At 40.7% G+C, this 22,788-nt stretch overlaps 1 protein-coding gene across 2 annotated transcripts; it reads right to left on the reverse strand.

The window, feature by feature from the left end:
- Positions 1-5,654: 5,654 nt before the first annotated feature.
- DDX24 (DEAD-box helicase 24) lies at positions 5,655-21,012 on the reverse strand. Of its 2 annotated transcripts, none has more exons than XM_023927650.2 (9): positions 20,759-21,012; positions 19,624-20,360; positions 16,331-16,708; positions 14,532-14,685; positions 13,656-14,171; positions 11,515-11,590; positions 10,753-10,941; positions 8,280-8,409; positions 5,655-6,828 (listed from the first exon to the last, which is right to left on the reverse strand). In XM_023927650.2, the coding sequence occupies exons 2-9, from the start codon at positions 20,351-20,353 to the stop codon at positions 6,602-6,604; spliced, it is 2,400 nt and encodes a 799-aa protein (XP_023783418.2). In that variant the 5' UTR covers positions 20,354-20,360; positions 20,759-21,012; the 3' UTR covers positions 5,655-6,601. The 2 variants fall into 2 exon arrangements, with proteins under 2 accessions (XP_023783418.2, XP_023783419.2); XM_023927651.2 differs by having other exon boundaries at positions 20,494-20,914.
- Positions 21,013-22,788: the final 1,776 nt, after the last annotated feature.

Below are 22,788 nucleotides of genomic sequence, written 5' to 3' on the forward strand. Positions count from 1 at the left end.
GGCCAGCTTAGAAGTTACTTGACAAGAAAGAGCAGTGACTGCACTTTATACCTTATTCATGTGTTACAGAAGACATTTAACTATTCTTTCTGAATAGATTCATTTAGCATTAATTGCTTAGCACTAGTAACTAAAGCACTTGTAGCTCTAGGCTGCAAGGGCTGACCAAGAGCAAATTTTTTGAGAAAACAAGTTCTGCTAACACAGAACTAGCAGAATCCAGCAGGTGTGAGTGAGATGAAGGACAAGGAGGAAGGAGACAATTCCAAGAGAACAATTCCAAGGTCAGAGGAAGGTCAGCCCAGCAAGAGTGAAAAATAATAAGAAATCAAGAGACCACTGACCAGAATTGACTGGATTGAGTGGTGGGTGGTACAGGTATAACTTGAGGGGCTTGATCTGGGTTAGGGGTTCCTCCAGGGACATACTAGGTTTTGTCATTCCTGCAGCAGAAGGCAGCCAGCTTCTGTTTGCATTTATATGGAAAAATCAACAACTAACATGGACTCTCCTGCCCCAAGAGTTCACTGGCTCTCATACTGTATTCTTCAGTTTGTTTTGAGATGGCTTGAAAGATATTGTTTGACTTTTTAGGCACAGTAGCCTACTGCAGACCCTGGATATTGGGGGAGAAGCTACAAAGGCAGAGAGAGGGGGGCCTGTACAAGGGGGTCCAGAGAGAGAAAAGGATTTCCACAGTATTAAAGGGGCTTCTGCTCCTGCGCTGGAATCGCAGAATTATTCCGAATCCTTAGAACAGTGTGGGAGCTCCTGCAGAGCGTGGCCACACCGCCGCCCCGTGGCGCAGCGCCGGGCGGAGCTGGAGCGGGGCAGGAGAAAGGAGCGAGCGCAGCCTCGGGAGCTGGCACGGCCAGCAGCAGAGCATCACCCCCGGTCACCCCTCAGCCCTGAATGTCCCGCATGAAGGAAAGCTGGCGTCGAAGCAACATGCTACGCAAGCATTGTCCCCACAAACGGAACAGAACTATGATTTAAAATAATTTAATTCTCTTAAATGAGAATAATATTATTTTCAAGAGATGTAGTTTTGAATCCAGCAACTTTCCTGCCTGCTCCTTATGATGATGAGCCCAGTCATGATTGTGCTAAAGGCTGTGTTTCACTCCAGCTGCACACGGGAAGATCTGCTGGATCAGCCTCTAGAGAACTCAAATCTAACCCTTAGCACTGACAGATCTTTATGCTACATGAATGAAAAGTTATAAGTAGCCTATGCAGTGGTGAAAAAGCCAGAGGTACTTGAAGCAGAACCTCTACAAGCCTTGATGAACTAACTGTGTTGGCAAGAGCAGCCTGGTGGGGAGATCAACAGTGTTTATGCTTATTCTAAGTAAATTTTTGAAATGTGACATGCAATGGGTATGCTATGGGAAGAGTGAAGGTTCTTTACCTCAGCAAGAAAGTATATTTCGAATGGAACAGAAATCTGAAGGCTGTTCAGCCTCCAAGAGAAATTACTGTAGTGTGCTGTCCAGCCCAAATCAAAGGGTCCAGCAAAAGCAGGACCAATAATGATCTGGCAGATAGAGCAACTAAAACTGCTGTCCAGCAACCTATAAGGAGTGTGCCATCATAGTAACTCCCTCTGCTGACAGTTGACTCGAGATCAGTAATCCAGCCCAAATATATGCAGAGGTTACTCAGGAAGAATGGGCTCAATGGGAAAGTTGGGAGACTGTGAAAGATGAAACTGGAATTTGGACTACCAGGAGAAAACCTATTCTACCAAGAAAGTATTTCATGAGCTTGGTCAAGTGGTTTCATGATAAAATACATGGAGAGTAGCAATTGTTAATCAGATTGAAAATATGTGGGCAGTCCCCAGAATATATATATATATATATATATATATATATATATATATATATATATATATAAAAAGTATTGTGATTTCTTGTCCCACATATGTTTCTTGTCCCACCCACAAGTTTTCCAACACAAAACACAAACAAGAGGTTGAAGTATGATCATATTAATTTTTCCCCATTTTCAAAGTGCTTATGCTGACATGCCTCTTAAGAGCACTGGTAATCATGGATCAGCTCTCAGAATGGATAGAAGCTTTTCCCACCAGGAAAATTATTACTGTTGGAGTGATTAAAACATCCTTACCAGATATGGAATACCTGAAAATATAGAACCTGCTAGAAGATTTCACTTTCCAGCAGGAATACTAAACAACATCTGTAAAATTTCAGGAACACTGTGACAACTACACATTATCATTCACAGTCCTCAGAAGAGGGAAAAGAATATTCGAGTAAGACTCTCAATAATGAATTTGTAGTCAGGTAGCTTTGAAAAGGAATCAAGTGGCTATTAGAAATACTTCATGCCACCAGCAGAAATAGTATTTGGCAGGCATTTAGCTGTATCTGCCACCTCTGCCCCTGCTATGACCAGCCTCTTAGATGGAGAAGAACGAATTACCAAATTTATACCAGGGACACAAAAACATCCACAAGAAAAAAAAGGCACAAGACAGAGGGTTTCAACCACTTTTATTACTGGGATATTATTGCATATTGCCCATATGTATTTTGTAGTTCTCTTTTCCAAGCCAGGTTTTGTGTTTATGTTCTGTAAGTGCAGCTCTCACCTACAGAAATTTGGCAATTTATACCATCTAAAGGTGGTTGCTTTGGAAACTGGCTACAATTTCTTCCAGTTCCACAGCAAGAGCTGCTGAACTCCAAGGCAAAGAAGCACAGCAGCTATTACTCACTTGCCTCCCCAGGTCAATAAACTTGCCACAGGAGTGACAGATTATTTTCCTCTTTCTTACTCACTCTGGGAGGCCAACCCCAGGAGGAGCTTATGACTGAGTTGAGAAAACACTGAAGCCTTGAGATACCTTTCACAAAAAGAAGCTGAAATAGAAAATCTCTTAGAGGCCAGAGCAGTATCAAGACATCTTCCTGAGTGTCAGAAGGGGGCTATAGAGGGGATCTATAGAGGGTTACAGAACCAGGAAAACTTTCCTAAAGAGAGCCCTTTTGTCTTGTGCCTCCCTTCTACTTCCCAAACCTATGACCACTGACAACATCCTGCTTTTCTGCAATGACTGCTGGATATTACAGATTGTTGCTTGTTATATTATCAGTCATTCATTTCATGGTCTTTGAGCTCCTTTCTTCACCAAGCCATTCATCAAAAAGTCTGGAATAGCTCAGGCACCCAAAAAACTCATCCTGGTAGCACAGGACAAAGCAGTAGGTGTTTCAACACACAGGAAAGTACAGTGTTTCTTACCATATTTTCCTGCTTTTATCAGGCTGTGTGAGGTGAGGCTGTCAAAAAGTGTCCATTTCCTATCTCCTCTCCCCTCAGGAACCTGATGCAGACTAATTGCAGTAAGTGTGTGGTACCCAGCCCTCTCTCAGGAAGGTGTGAATTACCTCCCCTGTGCCACATGGCCAGCCCTGTGCCTGGGCTGCTGGCATATGGCAAGGCACCACTCCAGCTTCTGCTCTGCTAATTTGCTGTTTTATTAACATACAGGGGATGAGAGAAAAGGCATGGGGAATGTCAGGAAACTCTCTTGTCTAATATGTGAGATCCTGTCCAAACTATCTCCTCAGCATATGCCTTAAACTGCAGGGACTCTTCCTTTTCTTTATAGAGATGACAGAGCAGGAACTCTGTGGCAGGGATGAGGTCAACTGGCCTCATGCATTCAGAAAATAAAAATGAAGGTTCAGAAGCTACAGTTTCACTTTTCTGTTAGGTACTGGTTAGTACTGGTTGCTCTGTATCAGCTTGTACCCTGCCACCACTCCGCTGAAGTCATGCTTTTATTAAACTACTTGGAAGTTGCTTTGACAGCTTAAATAGACTTAATAAGTCCTTTAATTATGGGTATTTCAGCAGACATAAGCTGCCAGATTACTGGTTTGAGGCCTCAGTATAACTGCTGTGCCAGCAGAGCATTAGAGAAAACATTAGATTTGATACTACGTATTTGATAAACACTAAGATTACACTGCCCATATGGAATTGAAGTAAAATTCTTTGTGTCCAAGTTGCACTAGTAATACACATGCAAATCAGAGACAGAGAAAACATTCTGCTTTACTGTCCTCGCTTTCTGCAGTAACTTCATTCACATAGGAGTGAGGCAGCTAAATGCTAATCTTTCTTTGTTATTGGTTTAACCATTTTTTAAATTACCTGAAGAAAATAAAAGGTTTTTCCTCTAGCTAGAAAACTCAGGGTATCCTGGTAAGATAATGACGAGGCAAAACAAGCAGTCACAAGAGAGCTTTCAGAGCTCTAGACAAGTATTCTTTTTAAGACATTTGAGATATTTTTAGGGTCCAAGCTCTGCTTTAGTTCCTGTGGGGGTGCAGCATCAGTAGATTTAAGCATTGAGAGTTCATGCAGAGCACATGTGACTGCAGAAGAAAACCAGCCCCAGAGCATGTCCCACAGACAAACATGAACTATTAAGCATGAGAACAGGCTCTCCAGGGAAGTGATGGAGTCACCATCCCTGGAGTGCTCAGAAAACAAGAGGATGTGGCTGTTTGCTATACGGGCACAGTGATGTTAGGTTTTATGATTCTGTGAAGACAGCAAGGAGGGCACAAGTGCCATGCTCCATCCTGGGGAGACTTGGTAAGACAGTAGGCTGGGAACGTGTTCTGGGAGTGTAAGAGCTGGGTTGTTAAACACAGGGAAACAAAAGCAGCTGAAAAGCTTCATAGCAATGATAGAAATGAAATAACAATACTCTCACTGTCCCCCAATTCAGTTCTCCTCATGATCTCATGGAATTAGAAATTGCCAAAACTCATGCAGATTCAGACAGGGAGATGTTGGATTCTGTTGTCAGGATCCTGCCTTGATTTTGTTAATGAAATGGAAACAGAAATGCATCATAAAATGCAGAAAAGGCCTATCTGGTCTTCAAACCCTTCAGGATGCAATACCAATATAAGTTTCCTCTTCGTAATGTAAGAGTCTGATTAAATTGGCACAGGAGAGAAATGAGGGCATGCTTACCTTTGTTCAGTTCCTTTTTTCGGCTTTCTTTACAAGGAACTGTCATAAAATTGTTTTTATTTTTCTGATGTCACATTAACTCCAAAAATGTGTCTCCTCACATGAGAGAGGAAGAGAACCTTACCATCTCTTCTCTCCAAAACTTTCCCCTCTGCTCCCAAGGGCATGAGACAAACAGTGCATTGCAAGGAAAGTCTCATACATAATTGACAAGCTCTGTATGCTTATGATTACATTGTCACAGCTCTCATTCAGTAATGCATGAAAACAAGAGAAAAGAGATAGAAGGCTTCAATTATTTACACAGATGAAAGAATAAGGAGTTTGTTATTCTCACATAACTAGCAAGTGGTTAGAGGGGGCACTCAACTCCACAGACAAATTTCCCTGAGTAGCTGAGTAAATTGGTGCTTCTTGTCATGGCACTGACACAGGTTCATTCCATACTGTTTGAGACACAGAAATGAGACCTCATCCAGAGCCAGCAGGTGAAGGGTACATGTCCTCCCACCAACGCAGATTCCTGTCTTATCTTTTGGGTGCTTTTCCCCTCTTCTTGTCTGCTAAGTGTAAACAGCATCAGCTATAAGGGATTAAGAAATCTCAAGTAATTGAAAACAGACACAGGCTTTTGAGTTTATGGCAGATATAATTTAACAAAAATTCAAAATATATTTTTCTGACATATTTTTAAAAACATTTTAAAAAATATTTTCCCAGATCAGGTTAAAGTTATTTAAAAGCATAATCATCAAGGAGGAATCTTCAAAAGTGACATTTCAAAACATGACCTCTTCCATTACAGCGAAGATCATGGTTCTAACATGTTTTCAAATACCGGCTTAACTTCAAAAATTAATCAAGAAAACACTGAGTAGAAACACTTATTCCTCAGAAACCTACATTTGACTGACATACAAGGTCAGTCCTGGCCCATTGCCACCTTAACTTTTTTTTGCACATTCAAAAGGTATTAACACAGGACTAAGAGAACTAAACCTGGTGGAGAACAGAACAGAGAACTATTATCAGAGGAGAATGAAAACTGGGACATTTCCATAACCAGAACTGTGGACGTACTGGTAACATCATCTGTATTTTCTGCCTTTCACACTGAGCTGGAGGCAGTAAAAGCCAAACCTCCCACAACCACCAGCTCAGACTGTACTCGCACTGTATATAGCTGACCTTCCCCTGTCCTTCAAAGACATTAAAATTCAAATCAAGTTTTATCAGTAGAGTATGCCCACAGTGAATTCCACCCAGTAACTCTTACCCATCTCACAAAATGGAGTAATTATCAGAACTATGCGAAAACTAATTAACTTCTATTAATATAGAGATTTAAGAAAAAAAATAAGATAAAAACCAAGATCCAAGACAAGATTCAACTGTAACTAACCAGATGTTAATTGTGCCCTTTAAATCACCATTTTGTTTTGTGTCTGCACAACCAATATACAGGCAACATCTTTATACAGTCTGTCTTCTAGATGGGTTCCTCCATCAGCACTGAGAGCCTTGATGAGGATAGTCCTTGCTTTTGTCACACTCAATGATCTGGCTGTTATCTGAATTATTTTATTGATTTCTTCTTCTTGGCTTGCTTCTTTTTGGTCATGGCACCTAGAGCTGAAATACCCACTGAAGTCTGAGGCAAGAGTAGTTTTCCAGACTGTGTTGGGTACTTGGTTTTCATAAGGACTTTAAACAATGGCTGGGACAACATATGTTTCAGTTGTTTTTTCATCCCCTTTAGCATCTTTTGCTTCTGGCTTTCTTCTTGCTCACTAGCTTTTCTTCCTTGGGGCAGAAATCAAAGAAACAGAATGTTACAACCTGAAAAAAACTTGCATTGCAGGTCTTTCTAGTGATAGGGGCAGATAATGACCCAAGCTTTCTCTCTCCAACAAGGTCACTCAACTAACTGCCAGTCACCTGTGACATTTTCAAATCACCCAGGCTGTTCACAAGGTAATGAGATTGAGAAGAATTCTGACTACTGAATAACCATAGTTAAGGCCTGAACTGAGGAGAAAAATGAACTGAAAGTTGCTGTAAGGTAAAATTGAAAGCACATTACTACATCTTTTGTAACTGTGTAAGAGACACTTCACTTACAGCAGGAATGATTGGGAGTTTAATTGGACTCCAAGAAGCTACACAAGAATTAAATAATAAGTACACTTTAAAGCATAAACCTGGCAAGTTTCTGAGTTGCAATTACAAAATGTTTCACTTGAGAGTCACAACTTACTTGGATTGGATGTGCTGTTTGGAAACTCATTCCAAAGCACAGCATACTCAGATTATGTCAAAACAAGACAGCAGAGTGCTAATTATCTGAAAGCACTCCTGAACAATTTAGACAGAGATGGTTAGTGTTTGCTTGCAAAGTGGTTGAGAACCAGCTAGTCCAGGCATGAATAAAGAAAGACATTAATCTAAACATCTTTGAAAATTAAGGCATTGACATATTTAGCAGCTAACAGGTTAGAGCCAGACTAATCTGAATTGACCTCTGCAGCTATTCAGCCTGCCTTCAAAGAACTTCAGCTCCCAAAATATGAACACAATGGGACATTTTACAGTGCACCTAAGCTTTGCAAAACTTCATGGCATTGAACCAATAGCCACTCGCAGTTGTACAGTCCTAGACATTCTCTCAGCTACAGCTTGCAAAATATTTAATTTTAAAAATGTAATAAATTATTTACTTCTAACAAGCCACCAAAAACCTCATCAACTTCAATATATGTATTGGCCATTTAGCCCACACAGCTCAACCTACTTAAGGCTCACATAATATCTGGTGTTCCCTAGCACTTCCTGGGTGTTCCCACACAGAGCTGTCAGGCTCCTGTCCTGATGCCTGACTACGAGAGTGGGAGAGAGAAGCAAAAGTGTGGAAACAGCCTTCTCTGTGACAAGAGGGGACAAGGCTCAATCAGGACATTCTGGGCTGCTTAGACTACTCTGAAATGCTTGCCAGAAGCTCAGCAGTTCTTGTCCTACATGTAGACTTGTCTGTGACTTGCCAGAACTGTCACACCTCACTCCCTCAGCTCCAGCACTCTCTGCTGCACGATCATCCTGAAAACACCACTAACACCACGCATCAGCAGCACTCCTTTCCTTCCCCTCCACCCCTGCCCTGCAGCTGTTGAAGCTTCTCTGCCACGGTGAAGAGTCTTCTGGCCACCAGCACTATGCGCCCTACTGAGTATATCCATGAAAAAACATTTTCTACTTGCCCATCAACATGTCATCATCAAGATCCATCTCAAGAGCCTCTGCAGCTTGCTGGAGCCAGGAGTTGTGTTGCTTTTCCCGACTGTTGAAAAATTCTGCCTTCTCAATCTGCCTTGCCAAATTCATCCGTTCCTGCAGTGAAAGTACATTCAGACATTATGATCAGGTTGAAATGTGGGGTACTTTAGCAGGGTGTTTGAAAGCATGCACTACAATGCAACTGGGGTGCAGAGACACTTCTGTTCCCTACCCCTGTCCCAGGAGATGCCCCACCTAATAAACACATCATCATTCACTAGCTGTCTCCTTCCTTAGATACATGATAGAATCCAGCTATTAAACATATCTGAACGTTAACATTCTATGAATGAATCACTATAAACACTTGAGAGACATCATACCAACCATTTCCAAGTTACATACTTATATAGTTACAGCTTGATCTCAATTATTAATCTCAGCAGTAAGGAGCAGCCACCACTTTCATTTTACTCTGAAGAAAGTAAACTCCTGCAGGCCATACGGAAGGAACAGATCATATTTTCAGGAATGCACCTGGTTCTTGTTTAGGCACAGGACAGAATGTCCTGTCCTTCTTCCCAGCAGCACACAGGTGGAACAAACATGTCCAGCAAACAACCTGACCTGCAGGCTTCCAGCTGGGACAAACAAATAACTAATTCACTGTGGAAAGGAAATCTGCATTTACAGTAAATGTGAACCAACCAGAAGCAAATTCTGCTTTTTGGAATATGCCTGCAGTTGCATAAAACAAAGCCCTGCAGGAATCTGAATAGTCAGGTGCTACACAGTAACAGCAGCAGCCAGGACTGCCACAGTAATTACTAGTGAGAGATACAAGTAGTAACACTTGCAGTGGACTACTAAGTCAGTCACTTCTTGGATCATTGCAAGAAATTTAAAGTAAGCTTTTCCATCTCTGTAAAATTTAAGTCCTATTTAAGTCTATCCTGGTTCAACAGTTCTATTCCTCTCAAGTGTGAAAGCCCTTCAGACTTTTCCTGAACTTGAATGAAGGCATGCAAAAGGAGGGAAGAAGTGTGCCAACAGGACAGACATAAAGAACCAGCAGTACTATTAGTTCTAACTACAATGACTTTGTGATTAAACCCAGGCCAAAGCCTAAATAAGACCTGACTGTTGCAAGGGCTTATGAGGCTGGAGTCCTGCAACTACAATTACAAAGATCGCTTCTGGGGAGAGGAGCACTATTACAGATAGGTGAGATCATAGTGACAAGAAAAGTAAAGTGTAGAAATGGTATTTATTTGCCCATTAATTGATGGAGGATGATAAAAGCCAAGAACAACTCCTCAAGAAAAGGAACCTCTGAAGCAACACTCTTCAAAACAAGAGTTTTCTTTCAGTTAACTAGAAACATTCAGTGAGTGGAAGGGGGCAGTGGGGGAGATAGGGATGGAAGTCAGATTCTCTTCATTACCAAGAGGAGGAAAAAAATCAATCAGTGAAAGCATTTATTTGATTTTCTTTCCTCTTTCAGAAAGCTTCATCTCCTGAAAGAAATACCCTATTTGCAGCAAGCCTGGGTTTTGAAACTTGCTGTCATTATTCCCAAGATGAGGATACTGCTGTTGCCACTGGGATAGACCCTGGGCTCAGTCCAATGCAATTAGGTAACCCACAATCAGAATACCATGAGGAAGACACCTGCTGCACTATCTGACTGCTTGCACTCTTCCTTGTTCTCAGTGACTGTGCAATATTCAGACATTTCTACCCCATCTGGAGTCCTTCAAAATCTAGTATTTAAATATGTCCCATTTGTATATGACTGACCATCCAAACTGTTAAGAGAATGCTAAGACATGAAATAGTCTCTCATTCAAGTAGACAATCTGTAGTGACTAGACACTTCGTTGTGTCTACAGTGTTTTGTAAATTCTAACCATTGTCTATCTTGTGAGTCAGTGAACGGCTGAATCCTCTTTAAAATGTGTAATAACCTAGACAAGGGAAACACACTCAGTTTGATAGGGTTCAGTGGCAGCTGTGGCCTCACAGAACCGGAAATTTTAGAAAAGCCGACAACTCACAACTTCAGATGTGAAGAGGCAGGTGAAGACCACTGAATATCCCTGGACCTGCTACTGTTCTCTAGTCTGTAAGAGACTTTAGATGGAAGAGGTTTTAAATAATGTACTTAGCAGAGCCATTCCAGCTCCACAGCCACAAAACATATTCACCTCCCTATACTGTTTCTGGAAAAACGTAAGTGATGTTTATGTTTGAACACCTTTCTTGGGTCTGTTATTGAGGAGATATCAAAGATATTGCTTAAAAAAATATAAAGTGTAATTAACTTAATTTTCAAATCCAGATCCTCGAGAGTAAATTTCATCTGAAACCTGGAAAGAACATGACAGGCAGTATCCTATCAGTAATATAAATAAGCAAGCAACTACCCAGGCTGCAAAAAAACTGATATTTCTTTACCTTAATAGAAGTCATGCACTTGGCATCAACTGGGAAAAATGGCAGCTCTTCACTCTTCTCCAAGGTTTTATAGATTTTCCGAAAATTGATCAAATCTTCAGGACCAATCAGCAACAGGCTGAGGCCTTCATTGGCAGCTCGGGCTGTTCGGCCACTTCTGTGCACGTAGAGCTCAGAAGTACGAGGGACCTGCAAGAATTCAGAGAAGCATGCAGCTGGCCATGGACAGCTGCCAGCAGCCTGGCATGCTTTGGATAAGATGCTGCAGAAGAACATCGAGTTTTACACAAATAGCACATTGCATGAAAATGGGTGAAAGTATGTAAAAGATGGTATCTTGACACCCTTTGTGTTCTCTGATCCAGAATTTTTCCTTGCATCTTCTTTTGTGAACCTATCCTAACTTCTGACCCTCTGTCATTTCATTTGCAAAGCAGGAAAATATTTTATGTGTCCTCAGAGAAGAGTTATAAGGCTGAGTAACTGGATATCAATGGTAAGCAAAATGCAAGGAGGATCATAACTATATTATATCATTTCTGATACATAATCACACATTCAAAAAGTGCTACCTATTGCAGTTAGTCACTGCAGAAATGAGATCTTTAAGTATAAAGCACTAAGGACAGTTAAATGATTTAATCTCAATACTTGGGACCATGCAATATATGGGACCAAGAATTACAGTTTTACAGCGTTCAGGATCAGTAAAAACTTATATCAAACCAAAATAGTAAAAGGAAAAACATTAAAAATACTTACCTGGTAGTGGATGACATGCTGGACATTAGGAATATCAAGACCACGAGCTGCAACATCTGTTGTCAGGAGGACACAGCTGAGAAATTGACAGAATTTAACGATCATGAAATTGATGAATAAATAATTTGCCAAGTAACATAAAATACAGCAACCTAGAATTCTACCATAGCAGTTTAACAAACAAATTTATACTGCATTATCTCTAGGACATATGCAGTCTGTTTGCCCTTACAGTTACCCAATTTACTTCAAGAACAGTCTTGAAATAATAATTCTTAAAGTAAAATGTTAAAATGCAAATGTTGCCTTCAGCAAGTCTATTCTGTTTTTAATAAATAAATGCACTACCTTGCTGGATCCTGTTTTCCTATGTTTCTCTTTCAGTTCACAAGAACGCTAGAAAAAAATGCTATTCAGTGAGGAAGGGGGGTTATTTGTCCCTGCATTACACTTTTAAGTGCACTGTCCATGTTTTAAATAATTTCTTTACCTTGCTAGGATCACACCATTAACAACACAGTTGGTCCTCTGGCAGTACAGACATGTTATTAAAAGCTTTACCAGTTGAGAAAAATCACATTATTAACATTAACATGTTATTTCAATAACATTTTTTGGAGGTGAAGCATCTTCTACCAACTTGCATTCAAACTCTCAGTAATTAAACCCTAGAAATAAAAGGGGAAGTTCTGTTCTAACAATTACTATTTCTCCTTATCCCTAGACAAGATCAACTACTCACAAAAGTTGCTCTTTTATATAAGCAATCTCTACAGAAACAAAAGTCTCCCTAGAATATGGAACAGTTTGTTTTAAAAACATCTTCCAGCAACTGAAATGACTTTGGAATGACAAATGGAAATTTGTTACGATTTTATGGCATCTGACTGCATACTCTATTGCTACAAGGTTCAAAGAAATAACAACAGAAAATTCTGCAGTTTGCAATCTGCAGAAGGCCATGAGAGATGGTCTCATAGATTTCTTTCCTGCCTTGAAAATCTGCAGTCTCTGAAAACACCTCACCTGACCTATGCAAATGCTATCAATACATTTGCCAAGGGATGCTGCAGCTCCATCACAGCAATTCAACCTCTGTTCTCCATGCCTGAATCTATTAAAGTTACAAACTCCCAGACAGCACTCAGCAGTTCACAGCAGGACTAAACTGTGAGGCTTCTGGACTATGGAAGTAATGACACTAAAAATCTCCTCCCAAAGGCCATGCCAAAGACAACCCAATGTTTCCTAAAATGGCAGGACAGGTCTCCCTGGGTAAGACCTGAATGCCCACTACTGCTGAAAGGCACAACTGCCCTTTCTTTTGCATTGCTCAAAGACATGACCCCTGGGATACTGATTTATGTAACTAAACCTGCAAATGACTAATAAGTGGTTAGTTTTCTGATGGTTTAGGAAGATTCAATAACTTACAGAGGATCAAATGAGCTGCAGAGCCAGGACATGGACAGAGCTGTGCAGGACAGTTCTAAAAACATGCCTGAAAACAGGCCAAGTGACAGCTCCTTCAGCAGCAACAAGCTCCAGGACCACAGGCTATTTCAAGCTCCAGCGTACCTCAGGAGGTCCCTAAGCAGGATGAGCTGCAAGACTGGACCGAGTTGAACTGGTCAGTTCAACTCAACCTCAGTTGAACTGAGCCTCAGAAAACTTGAGGACAAGCCGCCTGCTCCCATGCTTGACTGTCCTCACAGAGAAAAAGCCCTTTCTCATATCCAGCCTGAACCTATTACTTCAACTTGTACCCATTACCCCTCATCCTTCCATCAAGCACCACTCTGAAAAGCCTGGCTCCATCTTTTATGGTGTCAGAGGGTTGCCTTTACCTCCCCACAAAATACTTTTCCCAGGTAGTACAAACACCCAGCCCCTTCAGACTCCTCTCTTGCAGAGCCAGTGCTTTTTGAATATCTTGATAGCCTTCCACTGAACTTGCTCCAGTTCACCACTTTAACTGTGAAACCTCATCCTGAATCATTAGTATCTTGGGCTTACGAACAGGGGACTCACATGCTTAGCTAACTTCCCTGACCTGCTCTTACTCTAACAGATTTGTTTCCTCTCCCCATGACCCTTTATGGAATTTTTTTTCTCTGCTAGGAAGTTGAAAATGAACTCACCTCTCTCGCTCAGCAAACCTTTCCAGGTTTTTCAGCCTTTGCTTTTGGTGCATATTGGCGTGCAAAGGAAGAGGATCACAATTTAAGATTGTGAGGAGAGAACTGAGGCGTTTTACACAGTCTATGCTGTTTGCAAAGACCATGGTTCTTCCTGGATACTGGAGAAGAAAGTAATAGAGGTAATAGTCCTTCTCATTTGTGTTACAGTGGATTTTGGTTTCTGTCAGAGTCTCAACAGTAGCCTCTTTCCTTGTTAAGTCTATTACTTTGGGTTTGCCCTTTATTCCCACTTTTTCCATTAACAATTCCAGTTTGGTCTTCTTGTCCATCTTTTTGGCATTCTTTTTTTGTAAAACTCTTGTGGGAATCTGATGGACTAAAGTCAAAGTGGCAGAAAAAACAAAAGTCTGTCGTCGAGGGTTATACTGTGAATCATTTAAGATTTCCAGCAACTGAGACAGCTCTAAGAAGTGACCTTTCTCAACCATTCGGTCTGCTTCATCAATCACAAGGCACCTGTCAAGTAGAGAACACACAGTGAAAATACACTTGTGCAGCTAAATACCAACCTGATAAGAACAACTTTTCTTGCTAAACACATAAAGGATGTTATGCATATAAAGCCAAAAGGAACACCAGGTATGCTGGGGCAGCTACAGTAGCCTTCTGCATTTCTTTTTGAAAAATCAGGTTTTTACTACTGCCTTTAACTGACATTTCCCTCCATCAAAATAACCAATGTGCATTTCAATGAAACACTGAAACAGAAATAGGTGATCTTGTGTAGTCTAAATTATTTAATCTGATAGTAAACCTCATCAGTATCCAGGACTGCCCGGTTCAGTACCCAGCAGTTATCTGAAAAGGCACCTTTACCTGAGCTGACGAAGATTTGAAAGATGTGGGTGTCTCTCTTTAACTAACTCCCACAGACGGCCTGGGGTTGCAATTACAATTTCTGGCTTTCGATTCAGTACACGTTCTTGCTTCTGTGCAGCCATGCCTCCTACTAGTATTGCAGTCTTAATGCCTAGAACGTAAAAATAACAGATTTTATTTCACTAATTTACCAGTGAATGTTTTTATACATATCTACATTTTGAAGTGTTTTAAAGAGTCTACATTGCAACTTTCAACAAGCATTTTGGCCAGGAAACTTTAGGGGTTTTATGTAACACTGAGCATACAGAAATGCACTCAATTTTACAGAAAAATCCTCATTATAGTTAGATAAGAATTAGTGGACCTGTCTTTCAACAGCATGAAGAATCACATCCATAGCTGTTAGTTTTGTTTACACATATTTCAGAGTCTTGTGTTTTCTCAATTATATTTGCATGAACAAACACATTCCTGTTAAGAATAACCAGAAGATCCTTTCAAGAATAAGACTGAGAAATACTTGTCTTGCTAAACAACTGCTCATTTGCTATAGAATAATCCTACCAAGTATGCTCCCATCCGATTAATGATTCTGGCACAGTAGCACAGACCTTGTTAGCTTTAAGTAGTCTGCAGAGGTACTAAAAGGAGTTTATCTTTGGAAGCAGACTCCACACATGGCTTATTTCACCCTACTCCTTCAAAGAATACACTGGTCCATGATAAACTCAATGCTACTGTGCAAGACCCTGCCAATATCCAAGCTTCCTCTGATCTCTATTCTGGACTACTTGGGAAACACCACTGCAGTGTTTTTTCCCAAAGTGAGCTCAAGGCAATAAAGTCCACATCAAATTATCTCCTCTCCTGCTGCAGCAACTGTATTATCACTTGGGCAGCAGATTTTTATATATAAATAACACTGCTTCTATCAGAACTGTATGACATAAATTATTTCAGCCTAGAAGTTAAAATAAGCCTTGTAATCAGACACAGACTGATGAGCACAGCAGGACATACAAACACCAAAGAAAGATGGACTTAAAAGTAGTGTGTTGCACTATACATATCCTCTTTAATAAAAAACAATTACTGGTTCTGGAGAACTGAAGAGAATTGGGAAAAACTCGCCATCTTCAACAGCTTCATGTCCTCACTCATTCACTTTACAGATGTACTGATTTCTGGTTTGGAAAGGAGAGGAAGAGGAGGGGGAATTGCTTTTGTCAGGCATGTTACTCAGTAACACTTCTGTGGCTTGACTGCTGCAGGAGGTAAGTCAGACAATACAGCAATGCCATCTAACCTAAATATTTATGGCTGTAACTTCTTTTTTTTATTATTAGATAGAGCAAAGTTATACATATACATTATATACAAAGTTGATATAATGGTTAAAAATGAAATCATTATACATAATTAAAATGTTGTATATAATGAAATTATTTATTAGATATAGACTGTATTATCCAAAACTAGAACAAAGTTAGCTGTCACCAGGTATCTAGTACTGACTCTGTGTTGTGAGAACATGAATCAATACTTATTTCAAGGAAGACACATTTTAAAGCAAAACAGCTCACATTAACTACTTACTTCCACATGCATCTCACTGAAGAACTGACATGCATTTCTTACACATCAGTGGCTATAAACTCTAACCCCTCAAAAGCTACACCAATTTCATGATTTTATGGAAGAAAGTGCTGCACACATTCTGACTCAACACCGAATGCCAAGATCCAAAACCAGTCTAATCTGGCTGTGGAACACGGCCTGTGGGATTTACATACCTGTAAACTTTGCAACTGCATCAATGTGGTGCTTTACTTGTACAGCTAATTCTCTTGTAGGAGTAAGCACCAGTCCTAAAAGAGGTCTGTTTTTATGGGAGTCAACAGAATGTGTCTTGTTATCGGAATCAAATTCAACATTTTCCAGCACCTTCACACAGCCTGTTGTGAAAGATTCATCATCTTCATCTCTGCTATCTTCAGCCTGCTGATGGGTTACTTTTTCTACTTCATCCTCATTTTCCCATCTTGTTTCATCATGATGCTGATGGGACTCTTTAGAAACACTGTCATTTCTAGTTGTTGAGTTATTTGATTTTTGCCACTGCAGCACAGAGTGAATCATTGGAATTGCAAATGCAAGCGTTTTGCCGCTTCCTAAAAAAACAAACAAGAATAACAACACAGACTGACAACTCATTTATCTGAAAAGATGAGAAAAGCAACAGCCAATCACACACTCTTCTTAAAGCACAGCATTGTAACAGATGCAAACTCATTATCTTTAGAAGACCAGAAACTTGCAGCAGTAGCATCTTTTCTCCTGTTCCCTTTATACATCTCCTGTTCTCTGTTCCTGGGGAACAGGTATTTTTCCAATCTCTAGCAGGTCAGACATATTTATTTGTTCTAAAACTGTTTTTTAAAAGCTGCAGTTGCAGTCAAGATATTTTTAAATAACTGTATACCCATAAGGAGAATACCATGCCCTAATTGAAAGTTCTAATCAACATTCTCCAAATAAAGGAATAGCAAATGAGGCCAAGGACAAACTGGAAAGCACTTGAAGGATTAGCTTCTATCTTCAATTTATAGTCCTGTATTTACAGCTTTCTAAGATACTGTATTTTTAAATACTCCACCGTCTAATTTCCTGATCTAGCACTGGGTCACATTTTTATAAACAGAACACATACATCTAATTTAAAAGACAGAGTCCACTTTGGAGACACAGGGCTTGTCAAAAACAAGTTCAATTGCAAAGGTTTACTGTACCAACTGCAAGTTGCACCTCTGCCACATATTCCCTTCTGAACTATCTGTCAGTAATAAAGACATTAGGAAAAGCCTTGTAGCTCATCCACCCCAGTTAAGCTTTTCAGATGTAGCAGTTTGCTAATCATGAAAGCAGCATCCAGAGTACAAGACACTATTACACAATTCCTGTAATAGGCCACTGCTGGAAAGCAATCCTCTGGAAATCTCAATTCCTGTCCATATCAAAAAGCTGTAAAGGTTTGCCAATTCAGCAACACAGAATTTTGGCTATTTAAGGGGAGAACCTTAATATGAGCTAATACAGATAAGCCCAGCGTCATCATCCTGACCAGTTCTGCTGCAAAGTCTCATATCCACTTATCCACCTTCCAGCATGGCTGGGAGGTATTTTATGATTTCAGTCTGCACTTGAAACAGGAAATGTTTATAACCTGTACTTAGAGCACTTATACAATAATGTTCTGGTAATACAGAATATCTGTTTTTAAGGTGAAGAACACTGCTGATTTTGAATTAAATGTAATGCAGTTTGCTGGTGCAAATGTCAGTAATGCACCCAGATAGATTATGGTTCTGATAATCAGGACTATTCTGCAGGCACTAGATTCACCCACAAATTAAACCAATTATCACCTCACAGGATGTTATCCTTATAACATACAAACCATGTACCATAGACAGGCATGCAAAACCAGGAGGAAAGAATGTCTTGGTACTACAGCTCACACCAATTCATGCTCTTTTGAAAAGTTTCATATTGTATAATTTCACACAGATTTAGATTCTTAACCAGAAACTTCACTAGTTCTACAAAGTAATGAACAGGGTTAGACACAGTGCAAAAACAAGCCTTGACATTCCCTTAGTCTGATCTGCACAAGGATCTACTGCCATATCAAAATCTTGCTGGATTTCCCAATGTTACTGCCAAAACAGATTAATAGTTCTTTAATTTCACACATTCCTCCTTCAGGCCCACTGCTAAGAGGTGCTGCAGGATGCAGAAAAAAGAACTGAGTTTCAGCCTCTCCCAACTGCAGCATCTCAAGACAGGCAGTTGTTCACATGTCCCAAGTTTCTATAGAAGCATGACGACCGATGGACTCTCTGGAGTGAATCTGGATTTCACTCATGAAAGAATAAATGAGCAAAACACATTCCTACTACCTCAGGCTTATACAAGATTATAAAGCAACAACACAGCCTACCACCAACCACTCTTTCCATCCTGCAGCTAGAGAGGAATTTGCTTACCAGCACTGCCAAAATGGCACTTTTTTGCAGTACAAAAACACCACTTAAATTTTCAGTTCCATTTTTAAAAACACTCCCTGCGGGGCTTTTTAATCTCACTAAAGCTAATAGCATCAACACAGCTTCTAATTAAAATAAATATGCAAATGACTGCATATCTTATTAGTTACTATACCTTCTTGCTCAAGAGCAGTAAATGACTTTACAGAGCAGCAGTGAGATAAAGCAACTGGAACAGATGAAAACAGTATAAAGGAAGCTTTTAAAGCAAGGCAGCTTCCAACAGTGCTTCCTGTCCCTAGGTGTTCAAAGGAAAAAACTGTTGCTAAAGACAAAACTACAAAGGTACGAACCACAAAGTTTGAGGGAACATAATGTTCTGAGACTTCGTAGCATTAAGTAAACAAAGAGCTATTACAAATGTCATAAAGGCTAGCAATGCTCAATGAATCTCAATGCTCATGAATCTACCTCTCAAACCATAAACATAATAACTCACTTTAAGCACAAGCAGGAAGAAGGGTTGGTGACAACATACAGGCAAAGCCAGGGGACAGAGCACAGGGTGGGCCTGTTTTGCTCTAGGACCTGGGTCATATTCACACTTAACACTGTGCTCAGTGTTCATTCACTGCTCTACACTAGTATGAATTATCTCCACAGGAACCTGGTTCTCTGCTTTGCCTCATTTCTCACGCATTTGCCTCACAGTGTCTGCAAACAGACCCTGCTTGCTTCATTAATTCTGCCTTTTGCAGAGTATCACCTTACCATTCCCAAAACAGGAAGTAGTTTGAGGAAAAGGAAAAGAGACACTGACACTTCAAAGCTTTGCATTCTTTTAAAGATGGGTCATTCCCATGTTTGTAAGTTACAAAGTTTTAAAATTTTACTAATATGGTGGATATACAAAAGACAAAAGCTCTTCTAATTCATAAAAGCTGCTTCTTCTGCATGTAAAAGCTTGAAACCATGGGCTAAATTTTCAGAAGAGAAATGAGATGCTCCAAGTATACACGATCAGATTAACAGATTTGTACCTGTTTCTGCAGCACCAAGAACGTCCATATTATCCCGAATGGCAGAAGGCAAGGCTAAGGCTTGAATAGGAGTTGGAGCACTAAACCCCAGGTAGCTCAAGGCCTGCAACACTGGCTCAGGTACAAACAGGTCTTTCCATGCAGACACATCAGCTTTTTGATCATTTGTGGCAGATAAAACTTCTGTTGTCCAGTTTTTGACTTTTTTAGAAGTAACTACTGATGGAAGGTCTTCCTGTGCTTGAGAAGCCTTGTTTTTAGGTACCTTCTTTTTTTTCTTCTTTGGAGTGTCTTTTCTGCTTGATATGCTCACAGTCACATGTCCATGGTCTTCAGAATTAACATCTTCAATCATTTCATTACACTTTACCACTTTATCAACCAGCACAACATTTTCTGCTGTATTAGAAGTATTGCCTTTATCTGTTTGGCTTCTCAAATCTTTTTTTTTCTTTTTCTTTTTTGGAGGGATGGCAGATTCTTCCACCTCTTCATTGCCTTCTTCAGAAGCACTCTCAGCCTTTCTCTTCTTCTCTTTCACTTTCCCCACACTGGAAGAACTTACTAGCTTGTATTCTGTGAGCTCCTCCAAGCACACTATATCTCGAAACTCCTCCTCAGCAAATAGATTGGGGTCGATCTGCACGCTTTTCCATTCTCCTACTACTTCAATGCCTTTTCGTTTCAATTTAAAGGAAGAGTTAAATCTCCCTCCTTTTTTAGCCTTCATTTTTTACCTAAAAAGAAAACCAAGGAAATAAAAAAGAAGGTCTTCAAATCCAAGAAATGGAGACTACCTTGATATTCGAGCAAACGGGGAATTAATGGAATAATTATTTTACTTCTTTTTTAAATACATCAATAACATACCTTAAATTTAACTTGGAGCTAACATACATATATAGCTAAAAATAACTTCATAAGCTATAATATAACTAAACACAACAGGCAGGCCAGGCCTACTGCGTCCTCCTGGAACACGTGCGGCGATAAAAGCAGAATCGCTGGATAAATGCGCAGTGCTTCCTCACGGGAACCACCCGCCAGAGCCGCGGCAGGGCCCAGCACGGCCTCCGCTGCCACGCGCGGGAGCTCTGGCCACTGCTCCCCCCGCCCCGCCCTGCCCAGCGCTTACCGCACTCGGGAGCCCGGGGCCGGAGAGGGACGGAGAGGGCCGGAGACAGGCGGAGGGGACCGGAGGGGACCGGAGGGGACCGAATAGAGCCGGAGGGGAAGCGAGCGGGGCCTGCCCGGGCCCGGCCTGCCGCTACCGCCGCTGCCCCCAGCGTGCGCTCCTGGGCGCCGCCATGCCGCGTGACGTCACCCGCCGCGTGACGTCACTGCGCGGCGCCGGGCGGGATGGGAGCTCGCGCGCGGTGTCCCGTGAGGAGTGCGGGAGAGGCCTCTGGAATGGCGGCCCCAAATGAACACCTAGGGCTGCGCATCGCCGGCAGGGCGCATTCAGGAACAAAGATCTGTTAGTCACAGATTGTGTGTTCGTGTGGGCCTGTTTGTTACGGGTAACGTTAGGCATTTAGGAGAGAAGTTGCAAATAGCTACAGAAAAGGAGCAAACACCACCGAGGTCACAGCAAGGTTCTTTTTGCCTCTTGTGTGATCCATGCTTTTCGCAGCCGTAGCCTGCCGTAGGAAGAGGGCGTCATAAATTATAATGGAAGATTTTTTTTTCTTCCGAAAAAGTCGGCTGATGTTCAGAAGAGTGTCTTGCTATGAGACAGGGAGAGTGAGTTAAGAACCAGGAGCTTTGTAGGTGATAGAAACTAGGACAGTCGGTTCAAATCCGGTTGTACAATTAAGTACAGTCAGGTACAATTGCAACAACAGTTGCAATTATTTCTTCCTTTTGGTATTTACAGGTTTTTCCTGGTTCTGTGAGAAGATGGGAAAACAGAAGGTTGTTTTCTCTACTTTTTTTTTAATGTTTTAAGGGCAAGTGCATAAATAAGCATATTAAAGGTTTCCAATGACAGTTTCAGTTCCAGGTAATTATCATTTATTACTTACCAATGCACAATATGAGGAGTTTCTTCCAATGCATATTCCACAAGCAAGGCTGAAGAGCATCTGATGTTCTGTATGAGATGAGTTTAAATCACTGACAGTCAGGAAGTGAGTTCAAGGAGCAAGTTTTACCTTGAACACTACAGCCATCAACCCTTATTTACGTAGTACTGAGCTGCAGGCGGCAGTGGCCGGCAGGACTGTCTCACTGATAGGACCTGGGACTGGATCCTAATGCCAGCCTTAATGAAGGGTCTCAGCAGTTTCCTGTATTCCTTCATTGAAAGTACCTTTCCTAATGGTTGTTCAGAGTCAAATTTGTAAGCAACAAAAGAGCTTGTTTACAATTTTTCCATTTTTTTCTCATTTACTGCATGTTAGCAAAAGTAAATTTGGAGAAGCAGAAGAAACAGATTATTCTGAAATTCTGGTGTGGTTGACTTAACATTGATGCTGAATAAAAATAATGAAAAAAACTTGGACTGAAGAGTTCTTAGCTGTTACTCCTAGGTGTAATTATATGTCCTTTCATAGTTGTAGATTTTCCAGCTTTGTCCTGAAAGAAAGATTTAATATGGAAACGCCTTGCCAAATTACGTTGAATTGCACTTTTTAACGTAATTGTGGACGTGTTTTTACAGCAGATAGAGTATTCTGATTTTTTCAGTAAGAATTCATGTGAGGGCTGACTTTTCTTCTTGATCAGTATTGAGCTCTATATTCTAGACTAAGGGACTGAATTACAGGCCCTAAATCTCATTTTGAAAGAAGGGACGTGTCTGTTTGTAATAAGCAATGAGCTTCAGAACAGCCTACAAAGACATGGTAACTTTCTCACTGCCACTCTGTGATCTGGTTGTACAAGAGGCCTTCAGTTATTTGAGTTGCTTTGAAATGGGATAACCAAGGGAACTAAACATTTGCTTAGTATTAAAGCAACAATAATCTTTCTAAGCCTTTGTAACGTTAATCCTTCTGAGCCTTTATGACCTGAAAGTGGTGCAGCTTTGATAGGTTGTGACAAGGCTTTGTCAATGAGAAGTTCACCTTCATGTCCTAACAGAGAGTCAGCTGTTAAACTCCTGGTAAATACAATTCCATTATCAACAGTGCCAAGTGAGCTCTTAGTAAAAATATCAATGAC

Source organism: Cyanistes caeruleus, chromosome 6 (assembly GCF_971803275.1).
Source record: "Cyanistes caeruleus chromosome 6, bCyaCae1.hap1.1, whole genome shotgun sequence".
Taxonomy (NCBI): Eukaryota; Metazoa; Chordata; class Aves; order Passeriformes; family Paridae; genus Cyanistes; species Cyanistes caeruleus.

What these genes read in the sequence shown, in the direction of transcription:
- DDX24 (XM_023927650.2), bottom strand. Translation starts at nt 20,353, where the DNA reads ATGAAGGCTAAAAAAGGAGGGAGATTTAACTCTTCCTTTAAATTGAAA. An exon ending in AGTGCATGACTTCTATTAAG is followed by an intron (nt 8,410 to 10,752) that starts GTAAAGAAATAT and finishes CTTTCACTGCAG; the next exon opens with GAACGGATGAATTTGGCAAG. An exon ending in TGATGATGACATGTTGATGG is followed by an intron (nt 6,829 to 8,279) that starts GCAAGTAGAAAA and finishes TTCTGCCCCAAG; the next exon opens with GAAGAAAAGCTAGTGAGCAA.